At 59.3% G+C, this 9,160-nt stretch overlaps 1 protein-coding gene and 1 long non-coding RNA gene across 2 annotated transcripts in view; one reads left to right on the top strand and one right to left on the bottom strand.

Annotated features, from left to right (window-relative positions):
* Window positions 1-5,874: 5,874 nt before the first annotated feature.
* On the bottom strand, window positions 5,875-8,463 carry LOC122121011. The gene is made up of 3 exons (XR_006149855.1): window positions 8,379-8,463; window positions 6,752-7,002; window positions 5,875-6,115 (listed from the first exon to the last, which is right to left on the bottom strand). It is a non-coding gene; the product is annotated as an uncharacterized LOC122121011 (long non-coding RNA).
* Ube2ql1 (ubiquitin conjugating enzyme E2 Q family like 1) overlaps window positions 7,784-9,160 on the top strand; it is a 31,264-nt gene continuing 29,887 nt past the window's right edge. The window contains exon 1 of the mRNA XM_042695236.1: window positions 7,784-8,562. Within this exon, the coding sequence (XP_042551170.1) occupies window positions 7,789-8,562 (774 nt within the window). The 5' untranslated portion in view covers window positions 7,784-7,788. The remainder of the gene's footprint in view (window positions 8,563-9,160) is intronic.

Below are 9,160 nucleotides of genomic sequence, written 5' to 3'. Positions count from 1 at the left end.
GAACACCAGCAATCAATGAAAAACAAACTATCCCAGGTGACAACATGAGCCGTAATTATAATTGATTACACAATGATTGATAGAAGAAAGATAACAAAAGTACATACATTTTTCCTTCATATCACACACACACACACACACACACACACACACACACACACACAATCAAGCAAAACTCACTACTCATGGTGATAGAAACCAAAACAGCGTGGCTGTGGTGGATGGGCCCTGTGGCACTGAGAAGGAAGGAGTGTGGTGAACTTCCTAGACAATGGGAGTGTTCCCTGCCTTCCTGGATTGCAGTGCAAGTTACACCTGTGCACACTGTTCCAAATCCCCTCCATGTTGCATTTGAGATCCATGTCCTTTACTAAGCACGCATTAATCCTCAATTTTAAGCAACTTAAAAATTAGGTATTAGTTTAGGAGGATTTATTCTTCATTATATTTTTGAAAGTTGGTATGGGAGCACTAAGATCTTTACAGTCAGACAAGGCTGGTAAGATAAACAGCAGAAGACTCTATTACAGTCTAATATCCTGAAAATGCATAATATAAATATGATACTATGATACATGTTCTCAGTTTCGGCTAATTATAAGATTTCACTTACCAGCCCTCAGTCATGCCAAGATCAGCTTCAACTTTCTTTTCTCAGAATACTACATTGGGACCTATATTTAGAACCTGATGTTGAAGGTAGCATTGAATAGAGATGCTTACCTTGACACAATATCAGCTGTCATTCCACACTTCCAGACAACCGGAAAGTAACTGTCTTAGCCTCAAGCAAAGATGAAAAGGGCGGTGGGGGGAGGGTGTAAGGAGATGATTGGAGATGATTATCTCTGGAAATCTCTTTTAGGACCAAGTTATTTCTTCTTCTTTGGAAAGGAGTATATGACTCATTTCATCTCTCAAGAATTTCTCCAACTGCCAGAGAAAGATCTGTACTCTGTAATTACAAAAGCCATCTCGGATCCCTTCTTCCCTGCTCAGAAAGCTGAGCACGGCCCACGAAGACCAGTGCTGACTCTGCTGCTGGGGTGCCTCAGCCAGGAGCCCACAAGGCCCCCTCCGTCCCACAACCCCCCGTCCCCACCAGCCCCCCTCCGTCCCACAACCCCCCGTCCCCACCAGCCCCCCTCCGTCCCACAAGCCCCCGTCCCCGTAAGCCCCCCGTCCCCGTAAGCCCCCCGTCCCACAAGGCCCCCTCCGTCCCACAACCCCCGTCCCCGTAAGCCCCCCGTCCCACCAGCCCCCCCTCCGTCCCACAACCCCCCGTCCCCATAAGCTCCCCGTCCCACCAGCCCCCCGTCCCACCAGCCCCCCGTCCCCACCAGCCCCCCCGTCTCACAAGCCCCCGTCCCCGTAAGCCCACCCATCCCACAAGGCCCCTGTCCCACCAGCCCCCTGTCCCACCAGCCCCCTGTCCCACCAGTCCCCCGTCCCACCAGCCCCCCTGTCCCACCAGCCCCCCTGTCCCACCAGCCCCCCCGTCTCACAAGGCCCCTGTCCCACAAGCCTCCCCGTCCCACAAGGCCCCCCTCCGTCCCACAACCCCCCGTCCCCGTAAGCCCCCCTCCGTCCCACAACCCCCCGTCCCCATAAGCCCCCCGTCCCACAAGCCCCCCCTCCGTCCCACAACCCCCCGTCCCCGTAAGCCCACCCATCCCACAAGGCCCCCCTCCGTCCCACCAGCCCCCGTCCCCATAAGCCCCCCGTCCCACCAGCCCCCCGTCCCACCAGCCCCCCATCCCACAAGCCCCCCTCATCCCACAAGCCTCCCTCATCCCACAAGCCTCCCTCGTCCCACAAGCCTCCCTGTCCCACAAGCCCCCCTGTCCCACAAGCCCCCCTGTTCCACAAGCCTCCCCGTCCCACAAGCCCCCCTGTCCCACAAGCCTCCCCGTCCCACCAGCCCCCCGTCCCACAAGCCCCCCGTCCCACCAGCCCCCCGTCCCACCAGCCCCCCATCCCACAAGCCCCCGTCTCACAAGCCCCCTGTCCTACAAGCCCCCCTGTCCCACAAGCCCCCCTGTCCCACAAGCCTCCCTGTCCCACCAGCCCCCCTGTCCCACAACCCCCCGTCCCACCAGCCCCCCCATCTCACAAGCCCCCTGTCTCACAAGCCTCCCCATCCCACAAGCCCCCCTCATCCCACAAGCCCCCCCCCCCCAGTCCCCACGTGCTACTTGGTAGCTGGAGGCTGAGGGTTCACGGAGGAGCTGGGCAGTGCCCACCGGCACCCAGCAGGGGCAGAGAGGCCTGATGGAGGTGTGGAAGCCCGGGGGGGGGGGGGGGGGGGGGGGGGGGGGTCCGTGCTGAGGGGACGCCCCTGCAGCTGCTCCCAGACTGGCAGTCGCTGCCCCAGTGGCCTCACGCCTGGAGAGTGGGCAGCTCACGTCTTAGCTTTTGGCTTCTCTGGCCTCCATTTCTTTCTTTGGGACCTTAAAACCTCAGCTGTTCGTGGCCAGCTCTCTGGATGAGGCCTCTTCTGCTGACCCTGGGAGAGCATCCTGGCCTGTGCTCCCAGCTGGGTCCTGACGAGTCCAGGACTTGGTAGCAGGAGTCGCTGGGGTCAAAGGTGGGGAGGACTGGTTAATGACTTTGAACTTCAGACTGACTGTAACATGGGTGCAGTGGAAAATGGACAGCAGAGGAGGAGAGCAGTGGCCTCATGACCCTAACTGGCACTGCTAGTGGTGGTGGCCGCAAGCGGAGGGCACACTGCCGGGAAAGCCTGGGAGAGCCGGGGCCACTACACTCAGCACTGTGAAAGGAGAGGCAGAGTGGACCTGAGCCACCAGGAGGAGGCGGAAAAGAAGGAGGAGGGGGAGGAGGGAGAGGAGGAGGGGGAAAGGGGAAAAGGAGGGAGGGGAAGAGGGGGAGGGGTGAGGGAGGAGTAAGAGGAGGAGAAGGGGGAGGAGGGAGAAGGGAAGGAGGGGCAGGAGGAGGGAAAAGGGGAGGAGGGGAGGTTGGAAAAGGGGAGGAGGGGAGGAAGAGGAGGAGGAGGAGGAGGAGAAAAGAAGAAAGCCTGTCAGCCAACTTCAGGCTTTGCTGATGAATAATGGAGGAGTGGCAAAATTGGTCCCATGACCTTGTAATGTCACAGAGCCACACAGAAAATGACTTCCAACATTGACAGTGACCTTAGTTCAAGAGAAAGCCAACTTTAACAAATCTGGGACAGGTGTCTTGTTAACAGGTAGTACCGTTAATGTCATATTCATCTTGTGAGACTAGGGTTCACGACCAACAAAAAGAATTGAAGCTGAGTGCTGTGGGACATGCCTGTAATCCTGGCTACTCGGGAGGCTGAGCTCTGAGGATCGCAGTTCAGACAAGCCTGAATATTTTCTCCAATTAACCAGCAAAAGGCTGGAAGTGGATAATTTACCTCAGCCCTCTGGTAAATAACAAACAAGTTCTGTCTCTTCCAGACAAGATCAAACGTGGATGGGGAAGCCACTGGCATGTATGACTCCATTCTCAGATGATCAGTCCGCTTTCCTCCTCCCCTCCCACCTTTCCTCTCTCCCTCCCAAGTTGGACTGGTTTTCAGCCCTGTCTGCAGAGCCTTTGCCATGTCCATCACTAGTTGAGACCAAAAGATTTCTCCTTAGAGTTTTTTTCTCACTTACCTAAATGCACTCAGCTCGGCCATTCCAAAACTGTACACTTTATGATTCATGTAATGACTTTTTAGAATCTGATCCTTATTCCTTTTCCAAATGTTCCAAAATGAAGTAAAAGGCAATAATGGTGACAACCAAATGTAATGTGTCCGACTGTTAGGTTTGGGACATATATTTTCAGCCCTCTTGGGACGTAGAACATTCTGGAATCTTCTAGTGTAGGAGGAGGACAGTTGATGAACCACATAGGCCCTTCTACCCTGACCACCCGTCCTACCACTACAGTGAACTTCTGATGGGGGCACTGAGAAGTCTGGAAGGACTGAGAAGGGAGAGAATTAAGACCTACTTGTTCTACGACAATACTTGCTGCCATTCAGACTGTCCTTCTAGTCCTTTCCATGGATTCCATATTTGCATGTAATTACAGCTACAGTATAAGATACAATCTTGCACTCTGCTTCTCACTTAAAGTGATTTTGTCAATCACAAACATTTCGCGTCTGCCTCATGCTCTTCACGACTATAATTTCAGTGTTGCATAATGCGGCCGTAAGTGGAGTAGGTAGAGCTTCCTAACACTTCCCTGCTTGTCACTTTAGATAGTTTCTTTTTTTTTTTCTTTTTTCTTTTTCGTTTTTGTTGGTTGTGGGGCCTGAACTCTGGGCCTGGGCGTTGTCCCTCAGCTCTTCAGCTCAAGGCTAGCGCTTACCACTTGAGCCACAGTGCCACTTCCGGCTTTTTTCTTTTTGCTTATGTGGTGCTGAGGAATCGAACCCGGGGCCTCATGCATGCAAGGCAAGCGCTCTACCACTGAGCCACCTTCCCAGCCCGTTTCCATTTTGTAACTGATGTTTTCCAAGGGTCAGCTTTGAATTCTGTGGGTACGAGGGACGGCTCTGTGGGTCAGCCAGTCCTGACGGGCCTCCCAGCTCACATGGGTGTGCACTATGAGCCTTCCGTTCACAGTCAGTATCTACCACACACACAAGTCATTCAGTCACTCACTAGTCTGTTATCTGCTATGACACTGAGCTTCCTTCGCTGAAGAGCTTGCAGGGGCTCGCAGACTGGGAGTCGAAAGGCTCTTTTGAGGACCCTTTGACTATTCCACCTGAAGGCAGATGGGCTACTGGTGTGAACAGTTCTTAACCATCACAACCCACGCACCACTCGGGACTACACTTCCAATGCACCAACACGCGAACCTCTGGGGTTGCAAGGGCATTCAAAGCATTGCCATGGCCCTAGCAAGGGCTCCATCTACACACACAGGCCAGCAGACAGCAGCCCGGGACTTGGGGTAAACTGCTCCCCAAACGCATCCGGGGGCACTGTTTCCTGGGGTGGCATAAAATGTGTCTGAGCCAGCTGTGAGTTATGGTGATGCTGCTGCCGAGGGCTTCCTCTGGGCCCAGGCAGCATTTGGGCAGCTGTGCCCATGGGGTGTGGGTGCAGACAGAGGCCACCCTGCTTGCGTATGGTTGAGCAGGCCCAGCTGCTGCGCTTTGAAACTGCTTCTTCACTAATAAATGGGTGGGAGAAGACTTTGTGGAAGTCAAATAAGAGCACACAGATCCGATGGCCTCTCCCTCTGCAGTATCAGCTTTTCACTTTTTGTTGTTGTTGGTGGTGGTGGTGGTTGTGAGGCTTGAACTCTTGGCCTGGGCACTGTCCTTCAGCTCAAGGTGAGTGCCCTACCTTAAGCCACAGCGCCACTTCTGGTTTTCTGAGTGGTTTATTGGAGATGAAAGTCTCACCGACTTTTGTACCCAGGCTGGCTTTGAACCTCCATCCTCAGATCTCAGCCTCCTGAATAGCTAGGATTACAGGTGTGAGCCACCAGCACCGGGACACTTTTTTTTTTAATGTTAACCATCCTTATGTTAAATAAACTCATAAGAACCGGGTGCTGCTGGCTCATGTCTGTAATCCTAGCTACTCCAGAGGTTGAGATCTGAGGCTCACCCTTTGAAGCCAGCCCTAGCAGGAAAGTAGGTAAGACTCTCATCTCTAATTAACAAAAATAATCAACAAAACAAACAAACAAACAACAACCCTAGAAGTGGAGCTGTGGCTCAAGTGGTAAAATACTAGCTTTGTGGAAAAAACAGCAAACTCAGGGAGAAGCGCACAGGCCCTGAGTTCAAGCCTCAAGACTGGCACAAAAATAGATATAAATGCATAAGATTTTACAAGTAGACAATTCTTGTTTGCCCTGTCATCAAACAAGAGAGGGTTGGATAAAGTAGCACAGCCACGCCACGGGAGGCCTAGGTGACACTGCACCACCGGCCTTGGTCCCCTGGCCTTTGTCTCTTAGTCCTTCCTGAAGACCCGGCAAGGCAGCCGCCTCCTGTCCATCTGCCGCAAGCAATGTGAGCTGTCTTCCTAGACGTGTCCTAATCTCAACCCAGGCAGTCAGGAGAGGCCTCCTGTCACAGGAGGCTGACGTGTCGTTTCACGGTAAACACATCCTAATGATTCAGAACACAGTGGGAAATGTAAGATGTTAAGAACAAAAAGACAACGTGTGGGGTTCATAACCAGTCGAGTCTGCAGCCAGCCACCAACCACAGCGGGGTTATCTGTGTGCAATGTCCGGACACATGCAAATGGTCAGGCCCTCCCGGCTTCCGATCGGCTCTGAATTAGCCTTTTACTGGAAATGCCACCAGACTGAAATAATAATAATAATAATAATAAGCGTGGACAGGTAAAGGGAAGGGTGGGCCTGCAGTCCCCCTTGACCTCGGGAGGTGGCAGGTTCGCCTCCACGCAGCTTTAGCTTTTCCCTGGCATTGTTGGACAGGGCACTGAGCTCTGCCTGCCTTCCGTTCCTGGGGTCCCCTGCGGTCCAGCGCAGCCTCCACGCATGGCAGGGCCTGGAGTGGGGCCGATGGAGGGGGCGGACTTGAGCCCCTGTCACCGTCCGGGAAGTCCTGCAGGAGGGGGCGGCCGTTCTCTAAGAGATCTGCCGCCAGCTTGCGCCCACCTCCCCTGTGCCCACCACCCCTCCCCTGGCTCCCCCCACGACCCGTCCTCAGGAACGTGTCCTGAGCTCGCCCTTGTCCCCCCACACAGAACCTGTGGGCGGACTAGTGGACACTAACATCTGACCCCAAGGAGCCAATCATCAATCAGGGTCACGTTCATCCGATTCTAAGGAATCAATCTCCCTTCGGGGTCTTGTCTATCTGATTCGAAGGAACCAATCATCAGGGTCACATCCATTTGATTCGAAGGCATCAATCAGGGTCACGTCCATCGGATTCGAAGGAACCAATCATCCATCAGGGTCACGTCCATCCGATCGGAAGGAATCAATCATCTGGGTGCGTCCTGTGCTGCCCCTCAAGCCGCTCTGAGGACGAGAAGTGGGGTCGAGGTTCGCGAGGGCCCCTGCGATCCGGGGTGAGGGCGTCCGGCCGTCCCTCCGCAGCCCGGGTCCCCGGAAGCACGGGGGAAGGGGCGAGCAGCCCCGCGCCCCGCGCCCCGCACCCTGCGCCCGCCGGCGCGTTCCGCGGTCTCCCCCCAGCGGCCGCGCGCGCGTCGCCGCCGGAGCCGGGCGGCGGGGGTGGCCCGGCTCCCGCGAGCCCGCAGCTCCGCCCCGCGCTCCCCCCCCCCCCCCGCCGGCAGTGCCGCCCCCTCCGCGCCCGCCGCGCTCGCTCGGCTCAGACTGAGCAGCCGCCTCTGCGATGTCAGCAGCCGCAGCGGCGGCGACGCGAGCGGCACCGGCCCGGGCCCCGCGGTAGCCGCCAGCGCGGCACGGCCCGGCGGTTGCGCACGGCGCGAGCCCGCCGCCGCCTCGCCGCCCCCGGGGCGCTGCGGGAAGGGAAGCTCCGCGCGCCCCGGCGCGACTCTGGGACGCGCACAAAGGACCGCGGACGGACGGACGGACGCACGCAGGGACCGGCCGGAGGACGGTCGGCCGCGCCGCTTCTCGGCCACGCGTCCCCCCCGCGGGCGCCCGGAGCCGCCGCCGGAGCGGGAGCCGGAGCGGGGCCCGTCCCGTGACAACGGGCGGAGAGCGCCGGGTCCGCCCGCCGCCCTGCGCCACGGCCGCCGCGCCCCGCTGAGAGGCCGCCCGTCGCCTCCCCGCGCCCCAGCCCGCGGGGTCCCGGGGCGCCGCGCCCGCGCCCCGCCTAAGATGGCCACGCTGCTCCGCAAGATCGGGCTCATCCGCCTGCACCGGGACACCGGCGACCCCAAGCACCACCGCGGCGGCGGCGGCGGCCAGCAGAGCGCGTCGCTGCGCGGCAAAGGCGGCGCCAAGAGCGGCCACAAGCAAGCGCCGCCGCAGCCCGGGGGCGCGGGCGACGCCAGCCCGGGGCCCGGCAAGGGCCGGCGCGCGGCGGAGCCGGCCCCGCGCGACAAGGCTGCGCCTCCGGCCGCGGGGGCGGCGGGCGCGGCGGGCGCGGCGGGCGCCGGGGGCCCCCGGGAGCGGGCGGCGGGCGCCAGGGCGGGGCCGGGGCCCGCGGCGGCGGCGGCGGCAGCGGCGGCGGCGGGCGGCTGCCCGGTGCCCGCGGCCCGCCAGCAGCACTGCACGCAGGTGCGCAGCCGGCGGCTCATGAAGGAGCTGCAGGACATCGCGCGCCTGAGCGACCGCTTCATCTCGGTGGAGCTGGTGGACGAGAGCCTCTTCGACTGGAACGTGAAGCTGCACCAGGTGGACAAGGACTCGGTGCTGTGGCAGGACATGAAGGAGACCAACACCGAGTTCATCCTGCTCAACCTCACCTTCCCCGACAACTTCCCCTTCTCGCCGCCCTTCATGCGGGTGCTCAGCCCGCGCCTGGAGAACGGCTACGTGCTGGACGGCGGCGCCATCTGCATGGAGCTGCTCACGCCGCGCGGCTGGTCCAGCGCCTACACCGTGGAGGCCGTCATGCGCCAGTTCGCCGCCAGCTTGGTCAAGGGCCAGGTAAGGCGCGCGCCCGCGGGCTGGGGCGCGGGCTGGGGCGCGGGGGTCGGGGCGCGCGGATGGGGCCTGGGTGCCGGGTGACCCGCCAGCCGATCCGCAGCACCCCAACGTGAAGGGCCTGGGCCACGCAGCTCCCCGCCGCGCTGGCCCCATTTGAACACATCTCCAAAGAGACCCTTCCCCTCACGAACCCCCGTTCCTTTCTCCGCCTCCCTCCCGGCCCGGGCTCCCCAGCCTGCCCATCTCTGCCTCCGCTGCCCACACAGCATCTCTTCCACTAGCGCCTCCCCTCTCTCGCCTGCCTCCACGTCCTTCCCACCTTGCTTCCCTGCCCCTGCCCCCTCCCTTTCCCCTTCTCCACTCTCCTCTCCTTTCCTGCCCTCCCCCACGGTGGTGTGCCTGCGCATCTCCTGTCCCTACGAGTGCTAGGAAGGTGTGAACTTTTCTCCCAGCTCAGGATCGAGGGGGTCCCCTCAGCGGACCCTCCAACTCACAGGTTTCCTCCCCAGGCCTCTCAGGGGGCTTCTGTGCAGGGGTTCCACCGAGGCCAGCCTGGCCCGGGGTCCCCGTCCCCGGACAGGCGGGGACTCCCGTGAAG

Source organism: Dipodomys spectabilis, unplaced genomic scaffold (assembly GCF_019054845.1).
Source record: "Dipodomys spectabilis isolate Male_0828 unplaced genomic scaffold, ASM1905484v1 ptg000179l, whole genome shotgun sequence".
Taxonomy (NCBI): Eukaryota; Metazoa; Chordata; class Mammalia; order Rodentia; family Heteromyidae; genus Dipodomys; species Dipodomys spectabilis.
Note: the sequence above shows the minus strand (reverse complement) of the source record. Positions and strands in the feature narration are given on the sequence as shown.